Source organism: Myxocyprinus asiaticus, chromosome 35 (assembly GCF_019703515.2).
Source record: "Myxocyprinus asiaticus isolate MX2 ecotype Aquarium Trade chromosome 35, UBuf_Myxa_2, whole genome shotgun sequence".
Classification (NCBI taxonomy): Eukaryota; Metazoa; Chordata; class Actinopteri; order Cypriniformes; family Catostomidae; genus Myxocyprinus; species Myxocyprinus asiaticus.
Window position 1 is genome coordinate 6563670 of NC_059378.1, and position 18566 is coordinate 6582235.

The 18566-nt window shown below is 38.6% G+C and overlaps 1 protein-coding gene across 3 annotated transcripts in view; it reads right to left on the bottom strand.

Annotated features, from left to right (window-relative positions):
• Positions 1-5347: 5347 nt before the first annotated feature.
• The window catches only part of LOC127426213 (histone deacetylase 11-like), a 40012-nt gene continuing 26793 nt past the window's right edge, over positions 5348-18566 (bottom strand). For all 3 annotated transcript variants that reach the window (XM_051672874.1, XM_051672873.1, XM_051672875.1), the window contains 3 exons: positions 15727-15823; positions 13916-14094; positions 5348-11079 (listed from right to left, as the gene is read on the bottom strand). In XM_051672874.1, coding sequence (XP_051528834.1) covers positions 10840-11079; positions 13916-14094; positions 15727-15823 — 516 coding nt within the window. In that variant the 3' untranslated portion in view covers positions 5348-10839. The remainder of the gene's footprint in view (positions 11080-13915; positions 14095-15726; positions 15824-18566) is intronic.

Sequence of the window (18566 nt, forward strand, 5' to 3'; positions counted from 1 at the left end):
TTTAGGGGTAGGTGTAAGGTTTATGTACGACTCCAAATAAACAGTGAATGAATGTCACATGCGTCTCTCGTGAAACTTTAGGTAACCAGGGGGTTACCTTCTAGACACAACCCTCAGATTGTTTAAAACTTGCGAATTAGAATCGGTTGTCATTACTGACAGGACTGTTGATTAAGCGTCTGTGATTCACCATTGCCGTTTCAATGCTCAACGGACATGTCTGGGATTGGTTAGAATACTCAACTGCTTCAAAAAGACGTAAATAGAAACCTTTGATGCAACAGGAGAAGACTTAAATGGAATGCTGTAATTTTCACATTTCGTTTATTGCGGCAGTCATAATAATCTCGACTTTTTAAATTAACTGTGCATCCCTAATTTTTGTTGCTTTGGATAAAAAACATCTGCCAAAAAATGCATACATTTTAGCAATAATAGTCTGTAGGTGTGACATCCTTTTCCAAAATCCAGTTGGTAGGAGTTGGCTAGTGGGACACCTGTTAATATTGGTAATAGTAGCTAATACATAATAACTGCAATTACTTCCAACAATAAATCTTGTTCTGAAGTGTGTAATTTCTGCTTCACCATAGCCAAACAGAATTGTAAAAATAAATACTGTTGTCAAACAGCTTTCCTGCATACTCCTCCTGTCTACCGTTGACCAAACAGATAGTCCCATCCCAAACTTGCACAATTGTTTGAGTCAACCGCCACGGAGACACAGTGATTACAGTTTTAGAAGAAATCAACCTGCAAATGGCTTACTTATAGTTGTCTCTGCATGTTAAACTGGGATAAGAGAAAGTAGGCATATTTTAACATCAAAAATGTTCCACACTTCAGCATTAACAGAGAGCATTCTGATATCCATTTCCACTGGGCTTAATTTTCCTGAGGTGCTCGATTTGCAATGTGCAAAAAAGCATAAGAAATCGTTTTTAAAATGACTGACAGCACTTTAATGAATTGCCACATTTCAGAATGGAATCGAAAATGTATTCTGTCTCAAAAAATATTTCCACAAGAATGTGTTTACCTCAAACAAGAGATTGAATGCACTCAATAACTTATGCACCTGCTCCCCTCTGAAAAATTTGCAGAATAGCCTTGAATAGCAACAGGGCACCCGCTGCCTTAGCCGAACTGGAAAAGTGCAATCTAATAACACAGTCTAATTTCATTTCCATCTATATTGCATTGCCTTTGGGATATGCACAGCTCAATAGGTGTTAGCCATTTTACCAGTGGATGAGCCTATCCATCCTGCCGGGAGTAACATGGGAAGAAGAGTGTCCTTCCTTAGCGGTGTCATCCCATTCTATGTGGAAAATGAATTGCGGTCAGGTGTTAAATTGGGTGAGAGTGGAGATCTCCCACTTCAGTTTGTCTGGAGAGCTGGCTGTGCACCTATAGCTGAGTTAACATCTCACTCCAATCTTTGTCCTGTGTCTCCTCTTGACAGTGTACTGGATAATGAGATTTAGATTCATAGAATTGAATCATAGATTTCTAATATTAAAAGGTCCAATTCAACTAAAAATGAAATATTTGTCATCATTTACTCACCCTCATGTCATTCCAAACCCCATTTTATTTTCTTCCTTCTCTGAAACATAACAAGAGATCTTAAGCCAAATGTCCAAGCTTCTGTTTTTCATACAAGTAGATGGTCATTTATTCTCCTAAGGTTCAAAAATGACAAAAAAGCACAATAAAAGTATCATGAAAGTAGTCCATATGACTTCTGAACTATATTTCAAGTCTTCCGAAGTCATTTATTATCCTTCTGTGAAGAACAGACCAAAATTTAGGACAATTTTCCCTCTGCCGTAGCTCTGAAATCTCACGGACATCTTTTTTGCTGCTGTTTATCGAGCCTAGGGCTGTTACAGAGACAGGTGTGATATTTCACGGCACCTATTTCATTGATACCTGACAGGCAAAAAGGATGTTTTCTACATGTCATTTAATAAAACAAAATCACTTACAGCACCCAGAAAATGTACAATTCAGATAAAAATAGTTGGATGAAAACCCATCTATTAAATAACAGTTGTGAATTTGGTCTGTTCCTCAAGCAAACCTATTGTATCTAACAGAACTAACTATTGTTAACTATTGTATTGTACTTATTATTTGAGTATATCACTTTTTCATACTTTAATGGTGCTTTGTTGTCCTTTTTGAAGCCTGGCTGTAAAAATCCAGCATGATCACACAGGAAGTTGACATATTGCTACTAGGGGTTGCACGTGTGATGCTCCTGTTCTACCCGCTCCGTACGGGACTCGAGGCGGGTGCGCTAACAAGGAAGCTAAAGGCTACAGCCTCTAGCGTCAGTCGCTAGTGCACCTCTTGAGGTCAGGAGAGTGAGGTTTATACACATTGCAGAGCTATCTATCAGCTGGCTCCAGTTACACTCACCCCCCAAACCTCACTCCAATCCGGGTCACGGCACCATTGCGACGCTTTTGTTTTACCCGGTCCGTATGGGACTCGACCCGGTGCCTCTGGCATGGGAGGCGGGTGCGCTAACAAGAAGGCTAAAGGCTACAGCCTCTAGCATCAGTCGCTAGTGCACCTCTTGAGGTCAGGAGAGTGAGGTTTATACACATTGCACAGCTATCTATCAGCTGGCCACCGTTACACATGACTACTTATTTTTAATAGTTGACTAGTCGATCCTATTAGTCGAGTCAAATTCAACTAGTCATGACATCGGTGTAACGTACTCATACGTTAAACAACCCTTCCAGCTTCGGCCACTGGGGAAAGTACAGGCAGAGTTTAGCTGAAGAACTTTCATCCTACTATTGCAGAATTCACAGTGAGATCAGTCTGAAAATCACCATCCTCTTTCATGTTCATGTTCCACATTCTGCGTAAAGTCTAAATTTGTGTTTTATAGAGAAGAAACAAATTATAATGTGGGTCGGAATGACATGAGGGTTAGTAAATGATGACAAAATTTGTCTTTTTGGGCAACTTATTCCTTGAAAGCTTTATTTACCAAAACATTGAATGTAACATTGGTGCATTCCATTATTGAGATCACAACATCTCTCCCCTTTTACTGCAATTTCAATGAAACTTTACACAAGGTTAAACTGCTTCACAAGGAGGTAGACAGCCCACTGACACTTCAAGGCAGATTGTTTTCGGTTTTCAAGACTGACTCAAATTCAGCACTTGCATCTTTTTGTTTTTTCATAAATAAAATATATTAAATTTATACAAAACCAAAATGCAGTCAACTGACAGAACAGTCCTGCTCAATACTCAATATGAAATAATCAGTGTCAAACAAAATCACATTTCTATTTCAGCATTCCTTACAGCCATACCTGATTCCGTGTATATATATGTTTTGCTTTTCTTTGTTTACGGTATGAATCGATAAAAAATGTTAATCACAAGAAAAAAAAGTTAAAAACACTGCAGAATCTCTCCTTCAAAGATCTTCCAAGAACATCCTTATTCTGACTGATGTCTATGAAACAAGGGACCCTTACTCATTACCTCAGACTGTGTAAACAGAGCGAAGCAGTGCCAGCTAGAGTCCTGAAAGCCAGTAAAATGGTGGTGTTGGGCATCTGTATAAAGACATGTTTTAGCTTTTTCAGCACTCAGATTGACAGCTCATGACGTCAGTGAGCTCTGGACATTTAAATGCTGAGTCACAGACACCTCCTGAAACAACCCATTACATCAGTGGAGGGTGGGGTACTGGGAAGTACGTTTTACACACAGTTGGTGTACAGGAAACCTCAGAGCCATTTTAAACAACTCCACATGTATAGTTTTACCCATCTAACATCACAGGGTCTCATCCAAGCCAGCCGTACAGACCGATCTCATTGTAAATTCAAGTTATGCTGCTGAAATCGGTCTGTGCTTACTGAAATTTGAAGCACTGCCCCCAGTGGCCGAAGCTGGAAGTGTTGTTGAACATTTGGGCACGTGTGTACTCCAAAAATGTCCACAGGGTGGCGCCAAAAGAGAGTTGTATTTTTAGTTGTTAGTGATGTTATACAGTCAACAGGAATGCATATTTTATTAAGTATATGCCCAAACCCCAACCCTAAAACTAATCGTCAGTTGAGTGAAAATGCTACCTTCGAATTGCTCTCATTATTGCTTATGTGAACGCAATTACTTTCCAGTTTCCATGGGTAAGGTCATAAACGGTTTAAGCAAAAAACGTTTGATTTTTGCCGATGTAACGGGAGGCAGCTGGTACGCGATAGCTGTGCGGTACGTGTAAACCTCACTCCCTAGCGACTGACACTAGAGGCTGTAGCCTTTAGCTTCCTTGTTAGCATTCCCGCCTCCCATGCTGGATGACGCCAGTTCGAATCCCGCTCTGATCGGGTAGAGCAGGACTGATTACAGTGGTGACATGACCGGGATGGGAGTGAGGTTTAGGAGGGTGAGTGTAACGGGAACCAGCTGGTACATGATAACTGTGCGGTATGTGTAAACCTCACTCCCCTGGCCTCAAGAGGTGCACTAGTGACTGATGCTAGAGGCTGTAGCCTTTAGCCTCCTTGTTAGCGCGCCCATCTCCCATGCCGGCTGATGCCGGTTCAAATCCCGCTTGGAGTGGGTCAAGCAGGACCTGTTACATCAATTACCCCTGCATGTAAACCCCTTTACCCACTGTGACGAGGAGGAGGGCGTGGCCGGGCCACGACGGAGCACGGCTGGCACTGAGAGAGACGCACACGGCCGCGTTGCATATGTGTCTGTGTTTGTTTACGTTTGTTTTAAGTTTGACATTAAAACTTTATGCTTACTGTTCAGCCGGTTCCCACCTCCTCCTTGCTCATCCCTTACCCCGTTACACCCACATTTTTACCAGCTTATCCATTGTGCGCAAGTGTTGTGCGCATGACAATGCCAATGTCATGGGTTTGATTCCCAGGGAACACATGCGCTGATAAAAAGTATCATTTAAATGCACTGTAAGTCACTTTGGATGGAAGAATGAAAATAAGTCCAATAGCTCTGCTGATCCTGCAAGCGCGTAGCAGAGTATAGCATCCATCCACATGTCCTTAATTAATTCTCATCAGTATAAATAGATGATATCTGCTTTTGCACTTCAGTAAAAACAAGCTGACAAAGAGACTGAAAGCAGATCTGATGAATAATACAGCACATTTCTCCCGCCGCTCAGCAGAGGACTTGTTTTCAACATTAATCTTCTCCAGTTGTGGAGAGGCTTTCAAATAATAAACCAGCAGGTGTTTGAAGATGTCATGCTGATGGGAAAAAGCCATATAAATCATATGAAGTGTTAGCGGATATAGTATATAATAAACATGAGGTCTTTGGTAATTGCTTTGTTAGATGTGATTTATTTTCCCCATACTTACAAGGAAATGGTATTAAATAAAAATACCAGGGACAAAATAACAAGTAAACCCAACAAGAAAACGTCACATTTGGCACATTTGTTAGATGTTAACAATGAGCCATTTTTCAGTATAAACGTATAAATGGATAGTATATTTATATACATAAAGCAGGTTTAAACAGACATGGGAATGATATTGATCAATGAATGCTGAGTTAAATAAAAGTAGTAATTCCATTTTAAGTCATTTTATTTCAAAAATAATTTAAGACATGAGAATAAAATAAGTTTTAATACATTTGTTTCGTAAAGTGGCACAAATCATCACACATTGTTTATACAGTAGTGCACGAACAGAAAAATCACTATTATTCAATAATGTTAATGTCATCCTTATCAACCTGCCAAACTGAATGTCAAATAAAAAGTTACCATTGAAGCAAAGAGTTAAAAATCCCATCTAGCTCTATGCACATGAAATAGTCACCATCGGCAAGTAAAGTAATTCGTTCGACCAGATCTTCTGTGGCCCTTTTTATGTACGAATCCATTGAATGGCTGTCTAGAGCTAAAGGGTCCACGTCTTCTAAGTAACCTTCATATGCATCCTTTTGTCGCCTTTCATTAGATGTTGAAAAAGAAAGGGAGAAAAGAGCCCTACTACGCTCGTTAGTGTTCATTACAAAGATCCCTCCAGCAATAGAGTGCAATACCATTGAGAACAGATTTGTAACCTCAACCTAACAAACCAAACTAACACTAAAAAGCAATTAGAAATTCTCAAATTTGAACATTCCCAAGAGTACACCTAATCAGCATTCTTCTCTGTTAACTTTTATCCCTCATTACCTAAGACTGATACATAGCTGACCAGATTTTAGTTACTCTCAATACGTGACATGCGGTGGTGTTGGGGTAGAGGGGAATAACTGTGAATTTTCGATCAGAATAAAATGCAAATAACATAAAATAAATAACAACTAAAATATTGTTCACATAGATTTGGATATTTACATGTCGTTTTACATTCAATTTCACTGAATTAACCAAGATCAGCAGATTTACACTTGGGGGACGGGTTGATTCTTTGTTCTGCAGTTTGAGGGTTTGACATATTGCACACATTAGATTTGAATGTAATGTTTTAGAATGAAAGTATCAGTGAATTAACAGCACAACAGTACACGGAAGTATTCCCTTTCATATTTTCCACAAAATCCCTAATCATAATATTACAAAGTTTGATTTGAAGCAAAAATGTATTTGAAAATCGGACAAAAAGACAAAGGTACAAAGTGTCTACTTATCATCTTTAATAAGGAAATTAACTACAATCCCATGAAGTATTATGAATGAAGTAATCGAATTAAAAAACATAGAAAATTATAAAACTCTTGATTTAAAAATGTTGATTATAAGTATAGAAACATATATTTTAAGTTTATTACAAAATATCCTGTAGTTAGTAGTTTGAGAGTATAGGGAGATTAACTTGATTGCTGCAGAGCTCTTTTGGCGAACTTTGTTTGTTGCGATTCTATGATTGGTGGATCGTTCTCTGCTGGATCATGGGTAGTGTAGTTTGCCAGCACAAATTCCGCTATTAAACGCAATTGTTTTTAAATTAAGTTGAAATAAACTGGACTGATAGCTTCCGAAGAAGCATATGCCATCGATTAACAACCTCCGAGCTCACGGTAGGTCTGTCTTCAAAGTTATTGTTAATAATCAGTTCCTCTATGGAAAAGAGGAATGGAATTGTTACTTCCGGAAACAAGACTGTTGCGCTCTATTGAGAACCAATTAGTTGCTAAAAGGACATTGAGGATACTTCATTTTAGTGAGCTAAACAGCTGAAACGGGGACATATTTACATTTTTTTATGAATTTTCAGGACACCGAGACACACCTTCTGAAAATGGGTGTCTGGTCACCCTATACATGGCTATTAACATTAACTCACCATAGACCATAATTGATGATGAGGAATGTGCACTTGTAATTTATATTTCACTTTTATTCAAGATATCAAACACATCAGACACTAGACAAATAGCAAGGAAAGAATTTAAAGCAGCCAGCTCCACTCCACCTTTTTGCACATTTGTTCTTGATTCTGGAGGGAAACTTATAAACAAAAGAGAGAACAATAAAATGAATTAGGAGACTTTGCAAACTCAAGCATTGCATGCCTTTTATCTGTGCTCTCAGAGCATTGTAGTGCAAAGATCTGGAAGGCCACTAGACTTGCACATCCAAGTCAATCTCTATTTGTCGCCACACAAGCAGGCCCGGTGGAATTCGTTTTCACAACTTTCACACTTTTCCACCATCAGGCTGAATGGTTCTCGTTGCAGAACCATACCGATCCAGGCTATTGGCATGGTTATGGTTTCTTTTTCCACTGTGGTGCAGTGAAATCAGGATTTGAATTAAATGACCAATCATTATTCACTACGTCACTACATCTGTTCCATCAGTTCGGTTCTCTGTCCTGAGTACAGTCAAAGACTGTTTAGCCCAAGATGGACCACTTGTATTTAAATGAATGGGATAAATTGGAACGCCCAATAAAGTGGATGTAGAAAAGGAAGTCCCACCTTACAAGTGAAAGAGCCAATTAACTTTTAGATACAGACATCGCTTGTCAGTCAAGTCCAGAACGTGCAAGCGCATTAGCTGGACAAGCTGAAAAATGTCGGTTTTTAAGCGTGATCTGAGCTGAAGAAGCGATATTTATGATACCATTGCTGTCAGATTTAACTGCTAATTTGAAATATGTTCTTTGATCGTAATCTTGACCAACTGATTTGGTGATCTCGGCCTTTCCTCATTCAAGCTGTACTTTTATGCCGCTGGTATCCATAGAAAATAGCTGCCTGGGAGTGTTCCAAAGATGGTCGGCGAGTGAACTGACTTGAAAGCAGGGGCAGATTGGGAGACAAAATTTTACCGGGAATTTCAAGATTCTTGCGGCCCACTGGAGATTTTATCAAACACATTTACGAATAATCTATATTTTATGCTTTTACTATTATTTCTTTATGTATATATATTTTGTTATTATTATTATAAATATAATTATTATTGATATGCAACGTTGCGCATAAATAGAACAAATCGGTCCGTGCGTCAAGACATCGAATCAACGACTCACTGAAATTATTATAATACTACACAACCTAATTTACTTTCTGGATTTTCTCTTGGTTGCTTATATTTATGCAAGAGCTGGAGGGTAAATAATAGCAAAAACTGGCAAACATAATTGGTTGATTGGCAAAATTTTTCTCATTTAACCAGAAAAATCTGCGTTGCATGTTCAGAATTAACTCCCATTATTTGACACACAACTGCTGTCATGGAGGCCATATGGTACAGTACTCTCACCGTACCCTCTCCCGATGGCCAATCCGACCCTGCTTGAAAGGGACTTTGGTAAGGTTATCTAACTGTGCTGAGAACTCCAAGCCACTAAAAAAAAATATTTGTACCACTGGATCAAAATAAACTTACAAGGCCAATAAAGTGACAATTAATCCAACCATAAATCAGTGTGGAGCAATAAACACCTTCTTGAGTAAAAAAAACAGTCTAAAAATGAATCTCAATCAAAAAATTATTCTGTTAATCTAAATTAAAAATCAGAATTGAAAATCAAAAACAGTGTTACTTTCTTGTTTTTACTCTCTTGATGACAGGAATCATTTTGTTAAATTGAGGCAGACAAGATCACTGTTTAAAGAACTACTGAAGTCATACCAACTGCACTGTCTCCCACACTCCCCAATGAAGAGCTTCATTTCCTAACAGAGGAAGCCCCAGCCTCAGCCTGAAGACATTTCAAAAGCCGTAATATGACAGAGAGCACTGAGGCTGACAGTAGCACACCTTCTGATGCACACAAATGAGAATTCCTGCATGCTGCTAAAATGAACTGGCCACTAAAGCACATCTCTCAGAGCAACTTCCATTTAATGTCACAGAATAATTTAAGGCATGATAGCAGAGCAGGCCGTAGCAGTGAGGAATCTGTGATGAATCCAAAATTGATTCATAATGCCATAATAGAATACATCTAATTTGATGTTGGAGAGAGCTGCCACAAATCGCTCAATAAAATCAACTCCTGGCATACTGTATATTCTTTATGTGTGTGACGTCAACCGGGGGAGTTGCAGGGGAATGTATAACTCTACAACAAAAGATTAAATTTGTACATAAATTAAGTAGAGATCAGTTCTCTTTTTATGCCCAACCTGTGGGAACCAATTATAGTCATTTAAAAACGTGCAAAAATGCGCATTGCATAAAATACCCATACAAAGAAAAAGAAACTGGAAATATCACACTTAAAGAGATGAAAATGAAAATTCTGTCTCATACTGTTCCAAATCTTTATGACTTTCTTTCTCATATGGAACACAAATGGAGTCATCTAGAAGACTGTCCAAGCTGCTCTTTTTCATATAATGGAAGTCAATGGTGACCACGGCAGTCAAACCAGATTTCCAAGGCAACATTTTCAGTGAATAACAACTTAAAGGAATACTTCACAGAAAAATAATAATTCTCTGATCACTTAGACCTTAAGTCTGACTTTCTTTCTTTTGCAGAACACAAACGAAGATATTCTGATGGAGATAGAATGTGAATATACCCATAAAATACAAGTCAATGGGGTCCAACACTTTCAATCTCATAAAACTCAAGTGGTTTAATCCGTCTTCCGAAGCGATATGTTCGGTTTTTGGTGAGAAATGGACCAAAATGTAACTCCTTTTTCAATATAAATCATGACATCTGTAGTCTCCTTGGTGCAATCATGATTTGAAGCTTGTTTATACTTCCTTGTGGTTGACACGTGTTCATGCGTCACGCACAAGGAAGTGTGACCTAGCTTCAAATCATGATTGCAAAATATCTTCATTTGTGTTCCGCAGTAGAAAGAAAATCATACGAGTTTGAGATGGCAAAAATGTGAGTAAATGATGAGAGAATTATCTAATCCTCACAAAAAGCTATCTTATGGCTTCAAAAGACTTGGAATGTAGTGCAAAAGTCATATGGACTCCTTTTTTATGCTTGTATGGTCCTTTTAAAGCTTCATAAAAGCCCTATCCACTTTCTTTGTATGGAAAGAACTGCTTGGACATTCTGGTAAATGCCTCATTTTGCGTTTCGAGCAAGAAAGAAAGTCATACAGGTTTGGAACGACATGAGAATGAGAAAATGACAGTTTTTATTAAATTTTTTGGGTTAACTATCCTTTTAGAACTTCACTCCAATGCTATCACAATAAATGTAACACATGAGTAACAAAGTTCAAAATAATGAACTACGAAAACTATAGCCACGATTCAATCCCTGTTCAACACACCAAATCATTCGATTCCTGATTAGAACATCAAATATTAGTTCTATATGTCTGCATTAGGTAAATTAACAGCATGTGCAGTTTAACATACTTGACAAGGTCAAATGGCATTAAACATGGCCGTTGAAGACACAGACTTGCTCATCATAAGCGGCATATGTGAGGGTCCTGCACACTCTACAGCCTCTTCACCAATCAAACCCTGCCTGTGCAGATTCAGGATGGAGTCAGCGATGATGCGGGCGGTCTTCTTCTGGTAGCCCCCTGACGTCACCATCAGGATGGGGATCCCTCTCCGCCGAGCTGCCCTGAAGACAATCTCATCTCTCTTTACTATACCCTGAAAGAGGGGTGAGAACATTTTACCATGTGTTTGATGACTTTGCTATAGTGATTCATTTCAAACTGTCCTTAGATATTAAACCATTACTGAAGGTTTATTTATAATTACAGAAAAGAAGAAAAAAAAAAACAGCATGCTTATGATATGATGAGATGGCATTGAATTGGTCTAATCAGCTAAGCAAATTTTAAAATATGAGTGCTCTCTCTCTTTCAGAGTTAAATACAATAAGGCTGACTGGCCTATTTTCTTCCACCTGTGGAGAGGTACAGAGTGGAGACAAACTTTGCCTGGACCCATAGGACTAAATCAATGCCAAAGCTGTTAATTAAAAATGCAAGATCAGGCCTCATCATATTTGCAATTGCAAACACATTTGAGAAATGATTCCAGTAGAGGACAAAAGTTTCAATGGCAAAATGGGTTACACTCATGTTTAGGCATATCAATCAGTTCAATAAGTTTTGCTTTCTACATGAATATGTCCACAGAAAACAGTGGATGCATGTGCTTCATTGGGAGCCTATGGCACATATGTGTACTATTGCATATTTTAATGGAGCAAAGATTGATTTTCATTGGACAGCAGACACTTAACCTGTCGTTTTGGGTCCTGTCTGGACACAAGGCTTCAATGGGAGCCTATGAAAGCATCATGAGAGCACTATATGCATATGAAATTTTGGGGAAAAAATGGATTGTTTATTGGACATTTGGCTTTCAATCAATGTATTTTGTTCTTCTGCCATGAAGCCCAGTGGGTCTATTTTCTATGTGAAGATTGGGAGAGTTTTTCAAATGGGCGGAACTTTGCAACAAACAGCCAATAATTAAAATGGTTATGTACCAGACTGACAGTGTTTGAAATGAAAACTACTGCTGTTATTTAGTCATACAAAGAGTGCTCGGAGATACAGATGTAGTTAGATCAATGTCGTAACATTTAGTTTAGCATTCATATTTGGATGATTTTTTAACTTTGGCACTTTTAGCACTGTGGACTTTTAGAAAGACTTGTTAAACAAAATGTCACAGTTTATTTCATTAGTCTTCTAACAAAGTCCAACAGTGTATGTACATCATCACAGGAGATTTATGTCATTTATGTCAATTGTTTATTCCCTGAAAGTCATAAAAACTCCCACCACTGAGTCATTTCCAGCACATCTCAAATTCTGTATTGTGTTTAATAGATTTTTGTGGTGGAAATGACAGTGATGGTAATGACATTTTTTCAATGTTTTTGAAACGAAGTGGCTGGCTCCTTTGTCTTGCTAAGGCTAATTTTATGGCTAACATTTTATGTATCCTAAATGCACACAATTCAATAATATTTTCACACGTTGCATGATTTGGCAAAATTACAGCTTGATTAGATATGATGCCCAATACAAATATTCTGCTAATAAATGATATTTACCTTAATTTTTCTCAAGCATGCTCTTCACTGACACTTTTGTCAAATTTGATAAATAAGTACACAAACTTTTGAAAAAACCTTTTAAGGGGCAAAATTGTTTGGTGAGGTGGAAATGATGCCAAAAATGTGAGACAGTCGTAATTTTTATTGATAGAAATGGATAAATGTCATTTCAATACAATAAATATTGAAATGGTTTATGTTTATTTCACTCTTTGTTTAGATTATCAAAGTTTTAAATGAGTAACAATTTAAAAATGTTATAGTGAATATTCATAGTTTAATACTGAAAGTCTAGGTCTGGGACAAGGCTAAAACAGTCATATCTAAATAAAAGGCATTTGAAAGGTACCAAAAATAATATTGAGTAGAAATCTGTTAGTTTTAATAAAATCAATCCCTGGGACATGGGAATTGCCCTAAGTTTAAAAAACACCCGTTCCATAATCCTGTCTTTAGCCATAACTTGTAAATATTGCAAAATACAGTGTGGTCACTGTTTTAGCAATAGTTTAAGTTAGAAGTCGCATTTGGGAGCAACAGTCCCACTGAAAAGACCAGCTTGGACTAGCAAGAACTTCCATTATGGTCTAATCTGGCTCATGCTGGCTTGGTGCTGGTCTACAGTAGCTGGTGGACCAGCATAGCCATGTTGTTTACCACCAAAAAAGGTTTGTTTACCAAAATGAAGCAGGTTGACTAAAGGAGTCTTGCTGGTTAAGCTAGTTAAGAAGCCTGGTAGGGACACCAGCCAGACTGAAATCAGAAAGAGGTTGACTTTTCTTTAGCTAAAATCGGTCTTTGCTTATCCGAAATTCGAAACACTGCCCCCAGTGGCCAAAGCGGTACGTGTTGTTAGGCGTATAGGCACGTGTGAGCTCCATTTTCCGGTTGTAATGCCCACGGAGGAACGCCAAAAGCGAGTAGTGAAGCGAGTTGATTTCAGGAATGCATATTTTATAAACTGAACCCCCAACCTAACCCCCAAACCTAAACCTAACCATTAGTGGAGTAAAAATGTAATGTTAGTGGGAAAAATGCAAGCTCTGGATTGCGCTCGTCACTGATTATGCGAAAGCATTTACTTCCTGGTTTCAATGCGGGATCCGAACACGGGTTGCAAAGCGCTTCTGGTCACGCTACAAGGGAAGGTGTTGATGCAAAAATGTCTAATAGGGGAGGTCGCTTATCAGTGAGTCGACATCCTAGGGACTGGAAGTCTTGGAAACAACACGCCGCATTCCCGACTCATGTTGCACCAGCACACCAGCATCAAAATCACAACATATGCGATGCAATCCAAAATAAACGAAGAGGAGATTATTGACCAGGCAAGAAAAGCCTGCCAAGTTGATTCAGTATATCACAGATCTCATATGGAGGACTGAAAAGCAGAATGACTGCCAGCAGTACCTGAGGGGATATCGCCAGACCTCCGAGAGGATCTCCGTCAAGGATGTCCGTGCCTGCATTGTAGATGATGATGTCGGGCCGTATTTCGTTCATTGCCCCTTCTGAGTGGAGCTCCACCTTCTGGAGATACTCCATGTCTTCCGTGCCCCAGTCCAGCTCCACTTTTCGCTTAATCGCCCCTGAAGTCAGAAATGAAGACCAAATTAGGCTTTCATCCCATTAACTGCAGATAAAGACAAAGGGAGAGGCAAAGTGTCAGCAAACAGAATGGATAATGGCAATTCAGAGCATTTCATCTCCGATAATGGCCAAAGTAACCGATTAAGTTTTGTTCAATTTCTGAAAACAGCTTTAAACTGGGAGAAGAGCATCAATGTTTTTTTTCTGGGATTTCTCACTCTCGCATATTTAGCTGTGTTTGCAACTTAGAAGAAGTGACTATGACCACTATGACTTTTTTTCTTCCCTGGAATACGAAAGGAGCTACCTTACAGAATGTCCAAGTTGCTCTTTTCCATGCAATGAATGTGAATGGTGACCACAACTGTCAAGCAAGTTTTACAGCGAAAAACTTATTTTTCCTGAAAAAAAAAAAAAACCTATCATATAGTTTCAGAAGACTTAAAATGTACAATAGCACTCAAGTAATCTACTTCTATGATTTTGTTATGGTGCTTCTTGGAGCTGGACAATCCTTGGACCCCATAAACTTTCTCTGTATGGAAAAGAGCAGCTGGGACATAGCGGCTTAACGTCTTCTTTTGTGTTCAATGGAAGTTAAAAAATGAAAAGTTTGGAACAACATGAGGAATTTAATTTTTTGGGTGAACTATTCTTTTAAAAGGTAAAACCTAATGCGATGCACCCTTTCATTTCTTCAAGCCTGGTTTAAAGGAAAAAGAGTGCAATACCTTGCCTCTTCTGAGGCTTTTAAGACCTAATTAGTCTCTTGCGCCTTTAATTGCAGATGAGAGAGGACTATGGGATACACAGAGTGTGAAAAAGGAGGTACGTTCTCTTTTGAACCTACTGAAAAGTCACTGAGGGAAAATGTTTTAGAGGGAATCTAATGAAAATTAAACAGACAACCAGGCCATGAAAAATGTATCTTAAGAAGCTAGGATGTGCCTTCAACAGAGCGAGTGGGACTATTAGTCAAATGCATACAGTTTAATGGGAGTTTTTGTTAATAAACTGAAAAGTTAACATTATGAACTCTTGTTGTTTTGAAAATTCTTTAAAAAGTTCTCCTTTTGTATGTCAATGGAAACAATAGCAGCTTTTGAACAGCATAAGGTCGAGTCAATTTTTGGGGTGACCTATTCCTTTAATGTTAGGCTTAATTTTGTAGAAAAGATTAAATAAACAATGTTTGAGAATTTCAAGAAAAGTACAAGAAGAAATAGAAATAAGTCTTCAACACTTCAACAAAGACTAGACATCTAGGTGTGGATGCTGCAAAGAACACACAGCTGATCAAGGCTCTGAGCAAACTCAACATATTACTATGAGGGTTGCAGGACACTGCCCCCTGTAGGAGGCCAAAAGCACTCACCAGCTTCCCAGAAGGGTAACGTGTGTCCTTTCATTTCCTCTCATCTCTCTTCCTCTTTATATTCCATTATTTGTGAGCATGTGTATTTATGAATTTGTATAGATATGCAAATAAAGAGCCATGTCCAGGCAAAATTTGTCAGATAACCACGAGCTGAAGCATTTCAGTTTCTCATTTCTAAATGGGAAAGGATATCTTAACATAATCAGGATCACTTTAAATGCTCATTTAAACACTCAAATGTACATTAACTCACTCTTTGCATATCCGTCTCCTGGATAGATGTGGCGATTATAGACATCCATTATGTAAACACGTCTGTCTTCAAGGAAATCCCGCTCATGTCCGTTTCCCTGCAATACACATGCATCAAAAGAGCGGATATAGGTTCATAAAGTTCAGAATTGATAAGACTCCTGCTGTTTGCACTAATGACTGACTAACATTATTATTTCTCCAAGACTAAGGCTGTTGCTAGTTTTAAATCCCGCATGCCTCATATCCAGACCTAGACCGAATCTGTAGACTTCTTTGTATTCTTTATGCTGGATTTGGTGGGGGGATTCATATTGCAAAATGACCATGTGACTGCTCATTATCCTGCTTATTACTCGCTAAATAAAAAAATAAAAAATGGACATAAATATTAATTTGAGTTGAAATTATTTTATTAGCCTACTTGTAGAGATCGTTGAGTGATACAAGAAGTAGGAAAGATGACCGCAACACCCAGATAACCATGCAGTAAAATGTCACTTTATCCTCAGATGTGCAATTAAATAAGCAGATACTTAAGAGCCCTATGATTGGATTATTATTGCGATTATCGCGGAAGAAATGTGGTTGGAAAAAAACCTTGAACGATCGTGATTGGAGATCGCTAAAACGCTTGAAGTCACATCGTAAAAATCGACAGTAGAACTCACGGCTATGTTTAATAGTGAAAGTAAGAGCATTTCCACAGACACAACGTGTGATGAAGACTAAACAGCTGTGTGGCCACAAGAAAGCCACTTGTTAGTGAGGCTAATTGGAAAAAAACGACTTCAGTTTGTTAGGGAGCATAACGATTGGACTGTGGAGTAATGGAAAAAGGTCAGGTGGTCTGATGAGTCCAGCTTACCCTATTCCAAAGCACTGGGTACATAAGAGTAAGAAGGGAAGCGCATGAAGCGATGCACCTGTCATGCATAGTGCCCACTGTACAAGCCTCTGGAGGCAATGTTACGATCTGGGGTTGCTTCAATTGGTCAGGTCTAGGCTCAGCAAAGTTATGCGGCAATAAAAAGAAGTCAGCTGACTACCTAAATGTACTGAATGACCAGGTTATCCCATCAACAGATTTTTTGTTCCCTGACGGCACGGGCATATTCCAGGACGACAATGCCAAGATTCATCGGGCTCAAATTGTGAAAGAGTGGTTCAGGGAGCATGAGGAATCATTTTCACACATGAATTGGTCACCACAGAGTCCTGAACTTAACCCCATTGAGAGTCTTTGGGATGTGCTGGAGAAGACTTTACAGAGTGGTTCGACTCTCCCGTCGTCAGTACAAGATCTCGGCCAAAAATTAATGCATCTCGGGACGGAAATAAATGTTGTGATATTTTATTAGGTTGTCGAAACAATGCCACAACGAATGCACACCGTAATCAAAGCTAAAGGCAGTCCAATGGAATATTAAAGTATGCACCTTTTTTTTTTTTTTGGCCAGGCAGTGTATCAGACTGCTGGATGGCTCGATTGACCAATCTGAATCGAGTATTCCAGAGAGCAGTGTAATAAGTTGTTATAACAATGCTGAAAATATTTTTATGGTCAGAGATGAGATAACAGAAGTTTCTTTATAAACCCCCACTAACACATTTTTAACATACTAAAGCACAATTTTTCAAGTACATTTTTAACTAGTTTTATACGTTAACATTTTGAACTGCATTATGAACTAATACTAAATTTATAAACTGACCTTAACCGAGATTGTTCATGGTAAGGTCATGATACTTAATGTTAACAAACAGAACCTAATTGTAAAGTGTGTTATCTGAATGGCAACATCATCTCTATCTTAAGTCATTGTTGGGTCTGTAACAACAACCCATAACACACTCTGTTGTCTCAATGTTCAGATAATACTGGTTATAAGCAAACACTTACAAATTTACATTTGCAGCTGACGTTGCCTCCAGAGACCAGAGTCTGCAATACATGCCATAATTTTACCCTTTTAGTTGGAGTTTTAACAGCAACTGCTCCCCTCTCTATATTTTCACAGCTTTTAAACCCAGCTGAGGCAGTGCTTTTAGGTCCATTTATATGCCAACATGAAGATTCACACCTTTGTTCTGCTCGTGGCCCTTCATGAATTATTCACCCAGCAGCAATATTGATCTGATCCTTGCCTTAGTCAATGAGCAAAAGACCATAATTACAATCAAGCCAAACTTTTAAATATGGCAGTTTTATATGCTAGCACCAAAATTATCAGGGACAACAGCTCCTGGGTCCATGCAAACTTAATTAATAGGTTGCGCAAATTAGCAGAGGATGTGACTAATTAGGAGTGATAATGCAATAAACTGCATATTTGAGACAAACATCTTCATTTACATTGACTGAGGGAAGAAGGAAATTACATTGTAAAGACAGCAACTTTTTTTACATCTTGATAAAACCAGTAGGGTTGCTCCCCAGCATATGTTGTGATTTGAACACCAGTCCACTGCATAGGTTGCCAGTGTGCCTAGTGCCCACTAGGATTCTTATTGGAGTCATTGGAGCATTCCACTTATTAGCCAAAAATTCTAATCAGAAACACACCTTGGCTGTGAATAATTTTGCGCTTTCTGGTTTGTTAACGTGTTTTTCGACTGTAGGTGTCGAAGTTATCAGAATGGAGGAAGTTAGCAAAACGGATGAAATCGCTTACAGCACCTCTTACTAGCCCATTTGTACTTCCACAATCTCATGCATCACTGAGTGAAACAGGATATTCAACTAGATAGGTTCACTTTCTGAAGGAAATGTGAGTGGTGCTTGCCGTGGCAAAACTCCTGACCACAATGCCCCACTAACAGCATCACTACACTTCCCTG